Source organism: Cupressus sempervirens, chromosome 1 (assembly GCF_028749045.1).
Source record: "Cupressus sempervirens isolate cs-2001-9-10 chromosome 1, ASM2874904v1, whole genome shotgun sequence".
Taxonomy (NCBI): Eukaryota; Viridiplantae; Streptophyta; class Pinopsida; order Cupressales; family Cupressaceae; genus Cupressus; species Cupressus sempervirens.
Window position 1 is genome coordinate 582,135,158 of NC_143118.1, and position 20,167 is coordinate 582,155,324.

The 20,167-nt window shown below is 37.4% G+C and overlaps 1 protein-coding gene across 2 annotated transcripts in view; it reads left to right on the plus strand.

Annotated features, from left to right (window-relative positions):
• Positions 1-20,167, plus strand: part of LOC149578755 (HAD-superfamily hydrolase, subfamily IG, 5'-nucleotidase) — a 142,275-nt gene that overhangs the window by 54,604 nt on the left and 67,504 nt on the right. For both annotated transcript variants that reach the window (XM_089831321.1, XM_089831314.1), the window contains exons 7-11: positions 292-363; positions 553-600; positions 705-782; positions 880-999; positions 1,357-1,462. In XM_089831321.1, coding sequence (XP_089687447.1) covers positions 292-363; positions 553-600; positions 705-782; positions 880-999; positions 1,357-1,462 — 424 coding nt within the window. The remainder of the gene's footprint in view (positions 1-291; positions 364-552; positions 601-704; positions 783-879; positions 1,000-1,356; positions 1,463-20,167) is intronic.

Below are 20,167 nucleotides of genomic sequence, written 5' to 3' on the forward strand. Positions count from 1 at the left end.
TGGGCTGATTAACCTCAGTGGAATAGAAAGAGTTCACATAATCACATGCAACCTTCACCGTCTTGTATGCCTAACTTCTAGTTAGTCAGCATTAAGATCAGTGAGTTGCTCCTTTTATGCTTTAATATTTCAAATGCACACTGCGGATTTCTCCTTCAAATGAAAAGACTAGTGACTTGTTCTAGAATAGAAAAATGTCACTATTATGGAAAATGATTGGATGAAATTTGTCATGTATTGGACAACATTAAATTTTAAAATTTACTTGTTAACTTTATGTTTTTGATATAGATGGTGGACAGACTGGATGAAGGAGCCCTCCCTCCAGAAGTTGGACCTCTTGATTATCAAGGACTTTACCAAGTATAAGAATTTCCATTATATAGCTTACAAATTTCTCTCTTGCTCTAGTTTTGTAGCCTATTCTAGGTTAAATTAAATATTTGGTACAGAAACACGTGAAGTTTATTGGTTTGCATTAAGATTCTGGGTGGCATAGTGTACACTGTTCTGTTCATTTCCTGCATTTAATAGTACAAAACTTTATTGTAGGTCGTAGCTAGAGCTCTATTCAGAGCACATGTGGAAGGACAACTCAAGGTAAAGGTTTTATCTATGTTGGGCAAGCATGTCAAAGAGACTAAGATATGACTATGCATGTTCACAGGAGTTGAATATGAGACCCTACAATAACATGTTTGCAGAATGAGATAATGAATGAACCTGAGCGCTTTTTGGAGCAAGATCCAGAACTTCCACTGGCACTTTTAGATCAGAAGGAGGTGACTTCTGTTTGTCTCTTTTCTTATAAATAATAATCCAGTATCCTTAAGTTTTTACATAACTTATATTTTTGGTTGTATTTTGATTCTTCTCCAGGCTGGCAAACGTCTTCTTCTAATTACAAATTCAGATTACCACTACACGAACAAAATGATGCATCACGCCTTCAATAAATTTCTTCCCAATGATATGGACTGGCGTGATCTCTTTGAAATGGTTTGAAACATGTTTCTGTTACTTATGTATATATAATGCTAGACAAGAAAAAATTGTAGTTGTATTATATATCATTGTGAATTTTCTTTTCAACTTCATTCGTTGATTTTATTATTTTCAGGATATTGATTATATCCAAAGTTAAAATGTGCTGAATTCGATAAGCTGTGCATAGAGAATAGTCATTCTCATCAACACTAGCAAAGTCATATGACAATGCTTGTTTTATTATTTTAAGACATGTATACTGCATATTTTCGGAACCAACTAAAAGTCATCATTGCAATTCTGAAGGAAGGTGTTTAGCCCTGCTGATTTTCTGTGCGCTCATTAAATTTTTATGTGTATGCTTCTCAGGTCATTGTCTCTGCAAGGAAGCCTGAATTTTTTCAAATATCACATCCCTTGTATGAGGTTGTGACAGAAGATGGACTAATGCGTCCATGTTTTATAGCACGGTCAGGTAATTTGTGTTGAATTTGGTTAGGGAATAGATAATAGTAGTTAATACAGTAAACAAGAATGAAGCACTCTAATTAAATTAGTCCAACTAAAGCGGGTTGTATATAAAATTGTAAGGTTTTTCTTAAATCTTGCTTTTAGGATGCAAACTTTATCATTCTTCTGTTCAACCCTTATTCTATTCCATCTAATAACATTCTACAAGTATTGTTATAGCCTTTCAACATCTTGACAACAATCTACCAACCAAGTTAGTTTCGATAGGTTTAATATATAAGTAGGAGATAATTTCCACAGCAAGTCAAATTATGATATTGCTATCAGGATTTAACTGTGTAGTTTATGAGTCAAACTCAGTCACCCATGTATCATGAGTAGTGATTCAACACGAATCCATCTCTCATGAGAATAAATGGAACATTTAGCACTCACTGGATCTAGGTGATGAAGTGAGTGCTAAGTGTTCCATTTATTCTCATGAGAGATGGATTCGTGTTGAATCACTACTCATGATACATGGGTGAATGAGTTTGACTCATAAACTACACAGTTAAATCCTGATAACAATATCATAATAGGTTTATCTAGTATTGACAGTGTAAAACCAAATTATATTATCGTGTAAACCAAGGTTACACGGGGACAAGGGTACTTTGAGATGTCAATTATATTTATTATAAATTACTAATTATAGAAAATCTGAAAATATAATGACATTGATGTTTTAAAACAAGAACACTAATAAAGTTTACTGTTTAACATTTAACATTGAAGATTAAGTACACAAGTGTCATGCAATCATTCTTTCAAAGTCTCAAACTGGTTACATATTGAAATAAGCTTGATAAACAGCAAGCTTATACACCAACAAAAAACTGAAACAATTTTTTTTTTTAATAATCTTATCAAGGCCCTCAGCTTTGATGCTCACTAAATAGCTATCACTCTCAAACTCTGGTTTCTGTTGGTAGAATAACAGGGGTGAAGGCTGAATCAGTAGGGCCGTCTGCTTCAACCACTTCATCCACAATGTTTGCATCTTCTCCATCAGGAGAAATTTGATCCCGTTTTGTTGGACCCTCATTCTGTCCAGGACCTACACTAGAGAGAAGACAGAGTGAGCTATGCATGCACGCTAGGTTATGTGCTTTCTTTAGCCCTAATCAGTTCCTTTCTAGTGATTGAGTGAACCTGTAAGTACTCCAATTTCTCTCACAAGATGAAGAGCTAGCTACTTGAGAGAGCAATCTTATTGCAATTGATTGTGATTCAGGAGTTTCACCTCCATGGTTCCCCCGCCACTCTATAGCATCTTTCCTCACTTTCATATCATATAAAGCTTCTACAGAAGCAAAGTCACCTTGCGCACGTGAAAACTTATTCCATCGACTCTTCAAAATCGAATCGTTGTTACCTTGACCATTTTCTTTTTTATTGCAGCTCAAAATCTTTTCAATACCTTTCTATCCTGATGTGGAGCCCTCTTATTGTCACTTGTGTATCTTACCATTTAGGACTAAGGGCATATGTAGCACAATTTAAGAGGTGTGTTAAGCTTGCTCCATCTCCCATGTAACTTTTCCTCTATCAAAGGACATAGAGAAACATCTTTTTCATCAGTTATTGTCTTGACTCTTTCACACATGGAATCTGTTGCTTAAGAAACTTCTCCCAAAGATGCCTTGTCTAAATCTGCGAATTTGATCACCTCATGTATGGGTTAAACAAAGTCCACAACATATTTCACATCAATCCAAAAATTCTTCTCAAGAACCATACCTCTCACCCCAACTGTAGTACTTGATGTAGACTGTTTGCAAGCTACCCATGCATCACTAACGATAGATGACTTGTGTATAGTGATGGTTGTCTATGAACATTTGTATTTAACTCCCCTTCTCTATGAGATCTAAAATCCATTAAAACTTGCCAATGTCTTTGAGGAAATTATTCAACTAATGCACACAACATGGTATTCAAAATATATGCTTGTACCTTTGTTGCACCAACATGCCTGCTACTTTAGAAACAGGGGTAGCATCAGTAACAACTTGGACCACATTTGATGCCCTCACCTCCTCAATGCCCTAACACATCTGGTTATGTAGAAATTCTACATTCTTTTCTCGCCTTGAACAATCTATTGCCTTCAACAAATAAGGCCCTTTGCTGCATGTTTCCATGGTATTAAGTAGTGGACAATTTCTAGCTTCTGTCCACCAATCCATCATGATATTGCAGCCTTCTGTAGCTCACACTCTTCATTAGTGGAGTTTGTTCATCTACTCAAGCTTTTTCCTTATTGATTGGAGTAGTGTGAAGCTTTTCACCCAGGTGGTTTATAGTATATACCCTATTGGTGCATTATTGATAGCATGGATCATCTTTGTGCAAAAAGGTGAGCAAGCAACGCTAAACAATATTCCATTTCCATAAAAGTGTTGTGTAATTGCTTCATCAACTACTTCTCAACCTTGCACAAATAATCTTCCAATGAGGTTTTAGCTGCCAGTGTGTGGTCTTTTACGAGCATATTCTACTGCCACATTTGTAGAAGAGACATCCACCTTTGACTCTTTATTTCGACTTTGAGTTGTAGCAGTTGGCTGTATTGTTGAAGCGTGAGAGCTTTGTTTAGCAACTTTCCCATCAGCCCTCTCTTGATTCCTTAGAGCATCATATCATTCCACCTCATTTGTACAAGGATCAACACTTTTTCCAGGTTGGTGAAGGAAATGAGTCTTCACCCTTGTGGAAGTATGTTTCCATTCCAACAGACAGTTTGCATTTGATTGTGGTTGTTATACCTGAAACCATCAGCCCTGGGACAGGATCAATGTACTTACAAGTGGATAAAACCTTTACTTTCCTCCACCTTGACATTCTACATGGAAAAATTAAAAAAATATTAGCTTTGAGTTTGCAGCTTTGTATAATTGACTGTTTGTGTCGCAATCAAACTCAATGTAGAACAAATATTATTTTTTTAGTTATGCAAAAAATTAAAATATGTGTGTAATAGTGTATCCTTTCCTTGGTAGTAGTAGAACTGAGCAGATGTATAAAAAATTAAAAATTCGGCACTCCTGTTGGTAGCAGTCTCTGAATTTTAAGTTTCTCTATGCATTTAATAGCTAAATTAGACAAAAATTTGTAATTTTGTTTATTTATTTTTTATTTATTCTATATTTAAATTTAAATTTTTAAGGCAAGAGCCTACAACACAATGGTAAATTTTGAGCCTCTTATCTGGGAGGTCTTGGGTTCGAGTCTACTGGAGCTTAACAAGTAATAATAATTAATCACAAGATATAATAATAAGTCTGGCTTCGGTCTGTTACCCATCAATTTAATATTAATTTTAATTTTATTATGCTATGTATCTTGATACCAGAGATACATTATAGTAGCCAGTTAATGATAAATGACTAATATAATGTATCTCTAGTATCTCAATACATTATAACATAGGTGCATTAGGCATGGAAAGTCTGAAAAATTGAAGTGTCAAAGACAGAAATGGATGGAAACACTGATGTGAAACGCATTGAACACTTCATTAATTACTAGGCATCGATATATAATGGAAACCACTGAAGTGGTAAAACCTACCTTCTATTCTTCTTTGCAATTCTTCTCTTTTGCCATTTTCAAATTTCTTTGAACTGCAATGCATTGAATTTTCTTCAAACTGCTATCATATTTTCTTTCCTTGGCTTGTAAATCTCTTCCACTGTTTTCAACTTCCCCCTTTGTCACTTTTTATGGTCACATAAGTGAATTTTGGGGCATCTTTTTCTTGTTTTTGCAAGCACAACATTTTTTTGGGTTTGTTCTTTGTTTTTATTAATCCACGCATGGAGAGGCCCAAAGGCACCAAGGACTGTTTTTCTGTACCTTTCTTGCTGGTACATTCCCAGCCACGTATTAGTTGTGAAGGCACGTCCAAGTCCCTGGGGTACATCCTATGGGTCTGGTATTTATCTCTGTGCAATATTTGTATAAACTCTATGTGATACCATCGCCTAAGTTGCCAATTCAGGTGGATGTGGATGCAGGTACGAGAATCAGGTGCACAGATGCACAATTTCTTTTTCTTGGGGGTTTGGATGCGTTTATATATTATATATACACAAGAAATATGCAAAATCAAATTGTGGTCAAGTAAACACACTGCATGGCAAACAATAACTGTTAGTAAATTAATTTTCCTAGTAGTATATTAAGGATTCATAAAGAATAGAGAAGGTGCTTATGATGCAAGGGATTTGCTGAATAAAATGCCCAAGTACTGCTAAAATATAGGACCGACCAAGCTCAGGGAACTTAAACCAATTCATTCATCTTTAAAAGACTCCGCTGATCCCTGATTCTCAGATCAGATCGTTAATGTCAATAATTTGATTCAAATTCTGGTATGGGCTGCAAAAATCTACATTGCTATCAATGATCGAGTATGCACCAGTATCCACCAAACTAACCTTGGCAAGGAGCTTTTCAAAATGCATTCTCCCCGTCCATGCATCTGCAAACCCTGATGAATCAAATCTAGCAAAGTAAATAGCTGAAAATGTTTTCAATGGGGTCATCTCAGGTTCTGCAAATGAAGGTCATCTACAGTTCTGGGCATGCATACTTTTGGCATCCTGGGCCCTCATGCATCTGGATGCTCGTGGGTGCTCTCTTGATGCCTACAGGAAGTGCATCAGGGCCCTGTGGATGCTCTGATGTGCATCCACAGGGAGCTGATGCACTTCCTGTGTGCACCAAGAGAGCACCCAGAAGGCATCCCGCACCAGAAAGCATCTGCATCTCTATTTGGGGGGTCCAGGAAAGCATCCGGTAACCAAGACCATAGCAGCAAAAAATGTTATTGGGATTAAATTAGTGAACCAAAATATTATATTGAAAAAAATTATGATCTAATTGGGGAAATTGGAAAACAGCTGTGTTAGGGTTTTTGTAAAAAAGAAAAAAACACATAGTAGGTAAGTGCTAATTTTTCGCGTATTCATCACCGACAATTGATAATACATTGTTTTCAATAATTTAATTGGTCAACAATAAATCGACAGAAACTTAATCTGCATGATTATTTTTTCTGAAATTGGTGATTTTTAGGTTCAAAAAATTGGGGAAGGGATGATGCTGAGAAATTGTGATTTGTCATGAGTTTCTTTTGATTTCTGCAAGTATTTCTAATACTAAATTCCTAACACTATAATGTCCCCTTTTATTCTTGGAATTCTGGGACAATTAACTTGAATTCCTTATATTTATTATGAATTACAGCATCTGATACCACTATTAGCTTATGCAATTCATAATATAAAGACAATGATATATTAAATGGCAATTATTAATACCACTTGCTATCTCTGATTTATACAGTTAGGTGTATGTTTAAGTGAATTGACCTTGTAGGTGAATTTCAGAATCTGCACTTAGTGCAATGATCACAATGATCTTTGCTATATCAGATGTGGCAACTTAAATATGCAAGATGATTTAGTCTTATAGTCTCTTATAGCGGTCATATTTCTGTCTGATGTAATTCTTAAATGTACATAATAAAATGTGTTTGAAGATAGTAGTTTTTCACAATCCATTAAAATTGTTTTCTGTGTTTTCTGGGTAGATTGTGCTCCAATTTTGGCATCAATGTTTCAAATCACACTCTGTGATCCATCATCTCCTTTAGCTCTCTCATCTTGATGATGGATCACAGAGTGTGATCCGAAACGTTGATGCCAAAATTGGAACACAATCTACCCAAAAAACACAGAAAACAATAAAATGTATGTCAATATCACTTGTAACCTAAGTTGTTGATTTGGATGCAGATGCGAGTGCGAGAGTAGGGTGCATGATTTTTTTTGGGGGTTTTGGATGTGTTTATATATATGTGTGTGTGTGTGTGACGTGCGTGCAAAGAAATCCAAAAAATATACAAAATTAAATCATTTGATAGTATGATACTTCATCATTGATTAAGGTAAATATTAAATGCCAATTGATAGCTCACAAATGTTCAAATTGAAATAAGTCATATCATATATGTCTATCTTCATGATTTGAATGCAAATTAGAAAATCATTACAATTACAAAATCAAAATTTTGTTCATGATTCAATCTTGCAACAAAATGAGATGAAAAAATAATGAATGGCTTCTCTGTTATGGCAATTATAGGGTTTAGAAGCAATTTAAAAAAAAAGGTAATTTCAATTTGCATATGTTTCATTGTGTTTTTAAGCTGGAAAATACATCAGTTTTGACATTTTCTAGCTAACTGGGACCTCGATGCTCAAGGTGCATCCACAGCCCTGTGATGCGCTTCCTTAGTGCATCCAGAGAGCAGCAGCACCCACAACTGCCTCCACAAGCACCTGCATCCACCTCCAGGCCTGCCAGGAGAATTGGTAACTCAGCTTGTAATGATCGGATTGCTGTCTCAGATTGATCCTTCAATTCTTGCAGTGTCTGATATAGTAATATTGCCTATAGCGAAATAGTTTCTGTCTCAGTTATGGAATTATAAACTTGCAATAAATCTGATGTTTGCTTGATATATACGATCCTTCCTTTCAATCAGTGGTGTTGTCTCTGATCTTCATTGATGTGCTTACAACTGGTATTTGCCAAATAGGCAGATGCTCAAAAAACAGATCCAATATATGGATTAGAGGTAAAAGGTTTCTAAACCCATAATACCTTTGAATAAGTTTGAACCAACTCTTATATCTCCCAAATCAAGGGTGGAAGCCTTTGGAGTTGAATGGTACGTCTCTTCTATATTGAACTCCTTAATAACAATTGTTTAGTATTGATTATATCTCATTGCTATCTATCTAATTGCTTCCTTCACAATACCTCATATTATGAAATCAGTTTATAAATAATTGACATCTGATGCTTAACGCCCTTTCATATATGATTGGTTGTTATGTGAACAAATCATTATCTTCTAATAAATAGGTCGCATTAAAGGAATGTTGATCATCATCTGTTATACAAGTTGCTGTTGTTTAGTATCGATTTTTAATTCATCAAACTCTTAATATGCTGTTATCTTTGGCTTCTTTGATTGATTAAGAATGTAAGTCACTGTGATGATAATCATTAGTCTTCCTCCATGTCCATTATCATTCAGGTCAGTATAAAGTTATAAACTCTACTAATGTTATCTTCTCATACTTGCTCGATCTGTCTTGTCTATTTCTGATAGCCATCCTTTGTTGCACGCATGATGATTGATACTGTTCTTTAACATTAATTGATCTCCTTGTATTTATATGTTGTCTACGCATCCTGGATATAATCATTGTTCCATATCAACCATTGATGCCTTTGTAGACTTTCTTAATATTTTGAATCAATACTTGTTCTAGTCTTCATACATTTTTTTCTTTCATAAATCTTAACAACCTCATTACAAATGGATGACCTGCAATGGAATCGTTATTCATGAGTCTTCACATATGTATAATGACCGAGATGCGATATTCTATAGTTTCTTTACAGGTTTCCTCCATCTGATTGGTCTTCATACTAATAGGATTCGTAAGTATTGCTGTCCTTTATCAGTGTAAAGTTTCTGCTAAATCCTTATCTCTTAATCAGAGTTTTAATTCAGTCTTATATGCTGAGAATGATCTTCTAAGTAGTATGAATATTGATGAAATCAGTGCTTATTATAATGCAGATACAATACTGAATATTTAACTTTTTTATTGTGATGGAGAAACTCAGATATAAATCGCAGGATATAAGATGCTTATAGGAGCAGACTGCTGTAACCGTGTGTCCTATAATCTGCATTTATAACCTACATATATATCCTTTCTAAAGGGTATGTCCCTCAAGGGACATAACCCTTCCTAACTTGGCACTAATTAAATACTTCCTAAGTTGGCAATTTGGGAGACACAAGTTAGTAAAGACTAACAAGTTAGTAAAGACTAACTAAGAGTTAGTTTGGTTAAGCATTAACAGTTGCATCTTTAGAAATCGCCGGCACCTATAGGAGAGATACATATATTATTAAATGCCATCATTAGAGATATATTACCATGAAGAGGAAGTACAGTCTGTACTATTAGACCTGTAGGTTTATCTTGGTTAATATTATTAACACTCCCTCCTAACCTGATAATCCTATAGAGAGATATTATATCTAGCAACACCAATATAGATGAATAAGCAAGAATTAATACTCTATATTTGTCTATCTCTTCTTAGTATGTGGTATCATAGAACAACATGATACAAAATCATATTACTAAACCTGTGATATGACAAATCACTGCCACTAGTGATATTATATAGGATAAATCTGAAGAGTAATCTCTTCATTTATCCAAGTTATGATTTCATAGAAACTGGTATTTCCATATCACAACACGATCCTGAGTTTCAAAGTCTACCAGAATACAGGATAAACCCGGAGAATACTAAGATTCTTCCTTTATCCAGTTTGTGACCCATGAACATAGCAATGTCAACATCACAATATGATCTTGAACTCATCTAGATCTTATAGCATAACTCTACTGTTTAGGACATTATCTAAGAGATCGTCACCTCTCATAATGTTTTATACAAGTGTTCATTAATCTGGAAGATCCTCCTTCCAATTCAAAATGAATAGGGCGATTGGCACAATAATCTGCCCTTGTCGGGCCGATCCTTCAATTGATCAATCAATCCTTGCCTGCTTCGATCCCTCAATCCTTTGTTTCTATCCTTGCTTGCCTACCTTTCAATATAGGGGGGTTCGATTGTAGATTCCATTTCAGAGATCGTCACCTCTTAAAATAATGAATACAAATGGTGGAGCCCATAACAGTCAATAGCTTGACAAAATAAAATTATTTTATTAATAATCAAGAGAGTACAAATGGATTACAACTCAACCATACCAAGTCTCCTTTTGAAGTGTTCTATCTTCACTCTAGATAGAGGTTTGGTGAGTATGTTTTCTATTTGATCTACAATGCAAATGTATTCCAATTTTATAGAATTCTTGCCTACCATATCTCTTACACAATGGTAAGGAATTTCAATATGCTTGGACCTGTCATGGAAAACTGGATTCACTGAGAGCTTGATGGAACTCTGATTATCACAATGAATAATCGTGGGATTCATAGCTTGCCCAAATAATCCCACAAGTAACTTCCTTAGCCATATTGCTTCTCGGGAGGCCATCGCTGCTGCAATGTATTCGGCTTCTGTGGAACTCTGTGCTACTGAAGACTATTTTCTACATATCCAAGATATCATTGCTGATCCCAAATTGAAACAACATCTTGAAGTACTTTTCATGTCTTTAACACTTCCACCCCAATCTGAATCAGTGAAACCATGTAAGTCTAAAGCAACTTTCTCATATTTGAGTCCGAGATTAAGAGTGCCTTGTAAGTATCTCATAATGTGTTTAACTGCAACTAGGTGAATCTCCTTCGGTTCACACATAAACTGACTTAAGGCATTAATTGCATAGCAAATATCTAGTCTTGTATTTACTAAGTACATAAGAGACCCAATCATCTGTCTGTAGAGAGTAGAATCTATGGATCGTGATTTTGCAGCTACTTCCTTAAGTTTATGTAGATTAGTCTCCATGGGAGAAGACATAGGTTTGCAATTCCACATTCCAAATTTTTTTAAAATATCTGATGTATACTTCCCTTGATTTAGTATGATACGGTCAGAATTCTGCCGTACTTCCTTTCCTAGGAAGCAATGAAGGAGTCCCAAATCTTTCATCTCAAGTTCTCTAGTTAGATCTTTTTTGCACTGATCTATGAGATGATTATCACCTGTTATTAGTAGATCATCAACATACAGTATCAAAATTACCATATCATCTTTATCTCTTTTATAATATAAATTTGGATCAGCTTCATTCTTGGAGAATCCTGAGCTGGTGAGATACTTGTCAACTCTTTCGTACTAGGCCCTGGGAGCTTGTTTAAGCCCATATAGAGCTTTCTTGAGCCTGCAAACAAAAGTGTTAGGATCATGAGTATCAAATCCTTCAGGTTGCTCCAGATATACTTCTTTTGAAATCTTTCCATTTATGAATGCTCTTTTCACATCCATTTGATGTACCTTCCATCCCTTTGATGCGGCAATTGCTAAGACTGCTCTTACGGAGGTATATCTAGCATTAGGAGCAAAAGTTTCCTCATAATCAATACCTTCTTTCTGAGAAAATCCTCTAGCTACAAATCTGGCTTTATACTTCTCAATACTATTGTCAGCATGCTTTATTTTAAATATCCACTTGGAAGACGCAACAGATTTTCCTTTAGGTCTTGGAACAATTTCCCAAACATCATTTTTCATGAAAGATTGGTATTCTTTTGTCATAGCTTCTTTCCAGGCTTTATATTTAATAACATCAGAGGGATTGGTTGGCTCTGTTTTGGATAAATCACTTATGTTAGCTGTATAACCAGAGAATCTTTTAGTTCTTTTGCTTTCTCTAACTATTCCAGAAGGTGCAACAAAGTCTCGAGTTGCTTCATCTGTTTTAATGGCCCAAAGTGGTCTTTTCTTTGAATTTTCTTCAAGGTTCATATTTTGACTTTCATCTTCGATTTCTTTTAAGTTCTACCTTTGGGACCCAAATTCACTATTTTTTTAGAACTAGATAAAGGAGAAAGTTCATCAGAACTTATGGCCCTTTTGAATGCAAGATCTTCTTCAAAGATTACATCTCTGATAAGTTAAATATTTTCTGTCCAGGTATGAAAATCCTATATGCTTTAGAAGTTTCACTATACCCTACAAAAATACCTTTCTTCCTAGAGGTTTCTAACTTGGTTCTCTTTTCTTTTGGAACATGGATATGTACGGGACATCCAAAAATTCTAAGATGACTTATATTGAGTTTTACTTTAGTAAATACTTATTCAGGGGTTTTATCTTTAAGATAGGAGTGAGGACTTCTGTTTTGAACATATACAACAGTACAAGAGACTTCTGCCCAAAGATAATATTCTAGGTTTTGGTCAAAAATCATAACCCTAGCAGCTTATATAATTGTCCTATTCTTTTTTTGTTAGAAGTAGTAATCTTTGTTGTCGGTAGAAATTGTGTATCAGCTGATGGGTCCCTTCGGGAAGGAAATTGTGTATCAGCCGACGGGTCCCTTCGGAAAGAAAATTGTGTATCAGTCGATGGGTCCCTTCAGAAAGGTTTTTGTTATGTAGCGACATGTTGTATGTGGCCGATGGACTCCTTCGAGAAAGTTCTTCGGAAAGTATTTATAACCCCTTCGAGAAGCATTGTATTCAGGAGATCTTATCAAGGAAGCATAATGTAATGTTCTGGCATATGCGAATAATAAGAAGAAGAGTTCTGTTGTTCGTGTTCGTGTTCATTATCTGTGTGCAATTCTTAATTAACCTAAGCTGAAGGAAAAGGATGACATACGCGTTGCGCAGGAAAATTTAATTCTGGCACAACAGACAGAATGTCGAAGGAGATTTCAAAAGATTGTCGACGGAAACAAGAGCGCGGAAGGATTGTTGAAGGAGACTCGACAACGGCTTGATTTGGTGGAAGAAGTGAGGGAGGAGTTTCTGAACTTGCATACGCCACGAGAAGAGAATCCTGATAGAAGGAGATCGACTCGCACAACTCGGAGTGCCGAGGGAGCACGAGCGTGGAGTGACCTCTTCGTCCGAGATATACTTCCGGAACGGACAGCTTCGGTTGACGAAACCTCTTCTTCACCAAACAATGCGGGTGTTGAAAATAGCGCGGAAGCCGAAAACAACGCGGAAGCTAGAAATAGCGCAGGTGTTGGAAATAGTGCGGGTGTGCAGAACAACGCGGGTGTTCAAAACAGCGCGGGAGCTCAGAACAGCGCGGGCGTGCAAAACAACGCAGGTACACAACAAAACCATCAACATACAGTGATAATGGCAAGTCTGAAGGAAAAGTTGCCTAAATTTGATGGTGATGAAGCAGCTGATCCCATTCGACATCGTAAAACATGTAAAACAATCTAGAGGGAAAATGGCATAACGGATACAAACGAATGGATCCGACAATTTCCCGCTACCCTATGGGGTGTTGCGATTGATTGGTTTATTGATACTGATCCACAAAAGTTAAACAGTTGGGATAACATTAAGGAGTTCATCGCAGAATTTCAACTCTTGCGTGACGATAATGAAATTGTAGCGGAGATATTCAATACCAAACAAAAGAAGAATGAAACAGTACGGGTCTTCACCAGGAGTTTGAAGGACTTAATCAGTAAAATGGAGAATAAGCCGACAGATGGGCTCCAGAAAAGATGGGTCATGGAAGGCCTTCGCCCGAAGCTGCGAAAGATGAAGATTGTGCCACCATCAACATACATTGAAGCGTACAATCGGGCAATGAACCTCAAAAGAGACCAGAAGACAAAGAAGAAGAAGAACAGCTCGTCCAATTCAGATGACGATGCATCCTCAGGAGAAGACAGCAGCGATGACAAGGGAAGCAACAAGAAGGTCCGTGCCCTCCAGAAGGACATGATTCGGATAATGAAGGATTTCAAGAACATGAACAAGGAGACTAGGGCAATGACCTATGGTGCACGGAGTGCAAGAAAGAAGGCCATACGAAGGGATCCTGCCCGAAAGAGCAATTTTGTGAGATCTGCCAGATTCTGGGACACTCGGTAAAGGAATGTCCTTTCAACTTGAAATCAAGAACACCAGAGCAAGTGTTCCTCGTGCAAGAAGCATCTGCTGCAGGAGGGAGCGGGAACACTAGTACGAAAGGTGCCACATCGGGTGGATACAAAAACAACCGGCGCAACAACAACAACAACAATAACAATACCGGCAACAACAATAATGGCGGAAGGAGTCGAATTCAATATGATGCCAATGGTCGGCTGATAGTCCAATGTCGCGCATGCAATCTGTGGGGTCACTTTGCCCGAGAGTGCAGTACGGCGAACACACCGAAGTTTCTATGCCTATGGTGTGGACCGGGTGATCATGACAATGCCAAGTGCTTGAAGTCTAGAGTAAACTTGATTACCATCGGGACAGACGAGGAAGAAGTTCTGGCAATCACTCGGAAGCAGGCAAAGCTATACCCTGATCCGATGGAGGAAAAGAAGAGATTGGAGGAAGCACGGGCAGAGATCCAGAGAGCGACACAGATAGAAACGGCACACCTGAAGGACACGGCGAGTACCTCCGTACGGAACTGCGCAGAACAGAACATTGTACGGCAAATATTGCAAGCTGAGATACCCGTCAGGATAAATGATCTATTGCTCACTATGACTCAACTCCGTATGGCCCTCACAAATATAGTCCCGATTGCTAAGCAACCAGTAGAGCAAGGAAAGGAGAAACAGGGGGGCACAAGTGTAGAAGATCCGATGCTGTTAGCTCTTTCATCCGGATGCTATCCGGCGGTTGTTGAAATGGGCATTCTCGGGACTGTGCTCACGGAAACGATCGTGGACGAAGGATCCGGTGTCAATGTGCTACCTGAGGATATTTGGAAAAAGTTGGAACAACCAACATTGTGGCCACCTACCTTCCAGTTGTTAACAGCCGATCAACATGGAATCAAGCCATTGGGAGTACTCACAGTGCAACCAGTGACGATTGGAACACAATCGTTCCTGTTGGACTTTGTCGTGATCCCATTGAAGCGAAGAGGATATGATGCTATTCTCGGCCGGGGGTGGCTGATACAAGCCAAGGCAAAGCATGATTGGAAGAAAAATACTTTATCACTTGAAAGCAAAGGCTGGAAGTATGTCATCGATCTACACACTCAGATGGTTGGAGAAGAAGCTCTATCGTCGAATTTTGAAGGAGAAGATGATGAGAGGAGGCAGAGTATGGAACCCGATCAGGAGGGAGTCCTACGATTGGAAGGAGATGACGATCTGGATTCAGTAAATGGTCTTTACCATTGGCAGATAGAGGATTACGAGCTCTTTCCAAGTTGTAATATGCTAAGGATCGACGAAGGTAAGAAAGAAGAAGGAAATGAATGTCCAAAGGAACACAGAGAAGCCGAAGGAGGAAATGAATGTCCGAAGGAACACAGACAAGCCGACGGAGGAAATGAATGTCTGAAGGAACATGGAGAAGTCGAAGGAGGAAATAAATGTTCGAAGCAACACAGAGAAGCTAAAGAAGGAAATGCGGGTATGACTGAAGCTGAAGGAAAGAACATACAGTACGAACCCGAAAGAAGGAAAGATTCTACTGTACGACTGCGCAGGAAGAAAGTATTACGTCGAACCATAGATATAGCAGAAAGGTACCAGCAGCAAGGAAGACACACGATACGGTCTGCATAGGCAACAAAGAGGAAGGGTTCAATAAAAGTTGTAGGTGTTATTGATGACCTGAAGGGGCAGCTGACGGAGTACATGGTACCGAGCTTCGGGAACAAATTGGGCGAAATAGAAAACTGGGTGGAGAGATTGTGTACCTTAAATAAACTTGAGGAGCGACAATTACAGGCACCAAGGGTCACGGAGGTGACACAGAACAGGTGCAAACCATGGCACGATAGACACTTGAAATTGAACAAGTTCCAACCGGGACAGTGGGCGTTGAGGTATGACGGATGGAACAAGATCAACCCAGGCAAGTTTCAAATGAAATAGGTCGGGCTGTATCAGCTTCGAGAAGTGGGTGATAATGGAGCAATAAAACTATGGATGCTAGACGGAAAGGAAGTCGCCGATGTAGTGAAGAGATCGAAATTGAATGTCTACCATGATAACGCACCTCCGTGGATGAACAACTGAGAGAAGACTGTAAGTACTGTATATATGTAAATAAGAAAAGAAAAAAAAAAAAAAAAGGAAAAAGAAAAAAAAAGAAAAAAGAAAAAAAATGATGAAATAAGTCACCGTACGGCTTTTCCAAAGTCAGCGTATGGAATTTATTGGTTCATCGTATGGATTTTATAATAAGAAAGCAGTGTAAGGTTTTTAAAAATTGGCAAATACTGTACAGTTCTTAGTAGCAAGGTTACCGTACGGATATTTTCACAGAGTTGCCGTACGGATTTGTGGAGATAGCATATGGATTTTTAATGATTTAACAACATACGGATTCCAGGTTCTAGCCACCGTACGGTTTTCTAAATTCATCACAAGTTTTATAAAATCTGATTAAGTTTTATAAAATCTGATTATTATTGGAGGGCGTTTGGATGCACAGTGAAGACAACGTATGAAAATTTCAATATTGGATGCATTGTACGGATTTTAAAAGTAGTCAGCGCACGATTTTTAGCAAGTAGTGTATGGATTCTTTACTGCAATTACAATATGGATTTTTGGAGCCAGGTCACTATACGGATTTTCTTAAGGTTCCAACATACGGATTTTGGAAGGCTGTATCGTATGGATTCCAGATTCTGAAGATTAGCATACGAAGTTTTTGAGATTGATGCAATGTGCACTATACGGAGTTGTGAAAACATTGATCTGGAGAACCTATTTCATGTGGATTTTCTTCTACTTTCAACGTACGATCTTCAGGATGGTGGTTTAGCAAACATAGTACAACATCATGGTGTAGATGTGCATTGGCAGTGCAGGAGGTTTTGTAAAAAAAAAAAAAAAAAAAGTCGACAAATCAAGAATGCTCAGAATGAGTATCAGATGATGCCATAGGGAAGGGGAAGCATCAGCGATTGCCAAAAAGAGTGTAGAATCGGCAGAAAATAATAGAAATGGTGTGTTCCGTGCAGTTTTGTGTGGGTTCCAAAGTGCTCATTTGGTTTTGGCCCCTAGACCCTCAGTCGTTGCGGATATCAGTCGTGGGAGTTTGACCAGTTGAGAAGACTTAGAGCTGCTGTAGGCATGGAGTGTCTGTGTACCAGAGGCACTGAGAGTAGGTGTTGGCCGTGAGGCTATCTTGGTGGATGCGTAGAGAGCTCGGGAGGAGCTGATCATCCAGTTGGAGGTAGTGCAGCGACACTTGGTTCAGTGTACTCGGAATTGGAAGCAGAAAGCGGCACAGGTGGCTATCAGGGTCAGATGTCAGATTGGCTAAGGTAACAGTGTTGAAGACCAGTTAGTCAGTCAATGTATTTTGGTTGTTGATTTGTCTCAGAGATTTTGTAAGTCGTCAAGAGACGACTTTTCTTTTTGGGGGGGATGATGTCGGTAGAAATTGTGTATCAGCCGACGGGTCCTTTCAGGAAGGAAATTGTGTATCAGTCAACAGGTCCCTTCGGAAAGGAAATTGTGTATCAGCCGACGGGTCCCTTTGGAAAGGAAATTGTGTATCAGCCAACGGGTCCCTTTGCAAATGTTCTTGTTATGTAGCCGACGGGTCCCTTCGGAAAGGTTTTTGTTATGTAGCGACATGTTGTATGTGGCCGACGGACTCCTTTGGGAAAGTTCTTCGGAAAGTATTTATAACCCCTTCGGGAAGCATTGTATTCAAGAGATCTTATCATGGAAGCATAATGTAATGTTCTGGCATATGCGAATAATAATAAGAAGAGTTCTGTTGTTCGTGTTCGTGTTCATTATCTGTGTACAATTCTTAATTAACCTATGCGGTAAACAATCGTTTCTTGGTTGTATTTATTTATTAAATGGGATAAACCAAGGTATCCCTTATGTATTTTATCCTTTAATACACATGTGAAGGACATATTACTTTCTTGTCCTCTAGTCCACATGTGAGGATAACTCTTTTTTGTAATTCCTTTATTAAGGAAAGTAGTTTATTCCTCCTTAAGAGGATATTGACACTTTGCACACACTTATTATGAATGGTGGCATTCATAGAAATGGGAGTTACACATGCAACTCTTTTCTCATCTCTATAAAAGAGATGCTTCTCTCATTCTACAACTACTTCTTCTTTACATCTTCTTGATGTTATTGTAATGAGCTAATTTGCTCCACAATCCTTCTTCTTCCTTTCTCCTTTCATAGGTTTCTTTGCCACATTCTTAATATTACACAAGGGGTTTTCTTTGCTTTCCCCTTTCAAAATCTCTTGTCTCCATTCTTGTTGATCCATTGGGAAACTCATTTGGTTTATGGTAATATTCTTCACATTAAGCTCTCTTGGATTGTTTTATTAGTTTTCATTTTGCTCGATTTCTTACATTCTTTTTGCTACCCCGTTTTCCTCTGGGCTATAAGGAACAATGTACTCCCTCTTAATCTCTGATTCTTTACAAAGCCTTTTAAACAAGTCTGAGGTATATTCTCCTTCATTATCAGTTCTAAGGGCTTTAATTTTATGTCCTAAAAAATTTTCAGTTAATGCTTTGAATTCTTTAAATCTTTGTAGGATTTCTTCTGATTCCTTTCATTTTAAAAAGTAAATCCATGTTTTCCTATAGAAGTCATTTATGAGCAAGATATAATACCAGAATCCTCCAAGAGAAGGGACAGACATAGGTCCACATAAATCTAAATGAATTAATTCTAGTACATTATTTGTTTTCCTAGTACTATCATGAAAGAGACTTTTGGTGCTTTTACCCAGAGCACACCCTTTGCAAATATTAGGGTAGTCTTTATTTAATTTGGGTAATCCAGTAACCATCTTTTCTATAGTTGATAAAGTTTTAAAATTTAGATGCCCTAATCTTCTGTGCCATATTTCATTTGAATCTTCAGCTTCGTGAACTAGGGCTTGAACAGATCGACTAGATTTTGTATTCAATTCATACAGATATCCCTTTCTTTGACCAATTAACTTTTCTTTCTTGATGGAAGAGTTCTTAGTCCAAGTTAATACTTTGCCATCCACGAATGCAACATTGTGTCCATCTTCAAGTGCTATAATTGAGATTAGGTTTCTTTTAATCCTTGGTACATAGAGTACACCTTTAAGAAGAAGAGTATTTCCTAATTTTAGTTTCAAAGTACAATTTCCAATTCCTTCAATGGAGTGTGCTAAGTTATCACCAATGGTAACTTCACCGTTAACCTTCTTTGACAAAGAATCTAGAGTTTCTTTGTATCCTGCTATATGTTTAGAAGATCTATTATCAGTTACCCATGCTTTATTTGAAACTTCATTTGATAGAGAGGACTACAAAACACGGTTCTCAGGATCATAAGTATCTTCTTCTCTAATGACATTTGTACAATTTTCCTGTTGTTTGGAATTTTCAGGACAATTAGATCTATAGTGTCCAAATTTTTCATATTTGAAACACTTTATTTTAGATAGATCTTTCTTGGGCTTTCCATTCTTTTGATTTCCCTTTTTCTTCTTGAAATGCTTCTTCTTGCCTTTATAGGAGTTTGTATTAAGAACGTGAAGTTCTTCGTCTTCTACTTTTGGTTTCCCTCCTTTCTTTAGTTTTCTGGATTCCTATTGAAGACAATCATTCTTGAGTCTGTTAAAGTCCGGGAGTTGATCTCTGGCACTTATTCCTTGTGCGAATGTCTCCCATGAATCTGACAATCCATCCATAGCCATAAGTGTTAATTTTGTGTCACTAATGATGGTTCCTATGCTTGATAGTTCATCTCTAATGCCGACAACTCTTAAGAAGTAAGAACTTATCGATTCTCCTTTCTTTATCTGAATGTGATTCAGTTGCCTTTTTAGTGCAAGAACCCTTGGTTGGATTGTTTACTTCATAGGCATTTCATAATGCATTCATCATATCAAAGGCAGTTTGATGTTTTGTAAGCATAGATACAGTATCATTTTTAACTCCATCC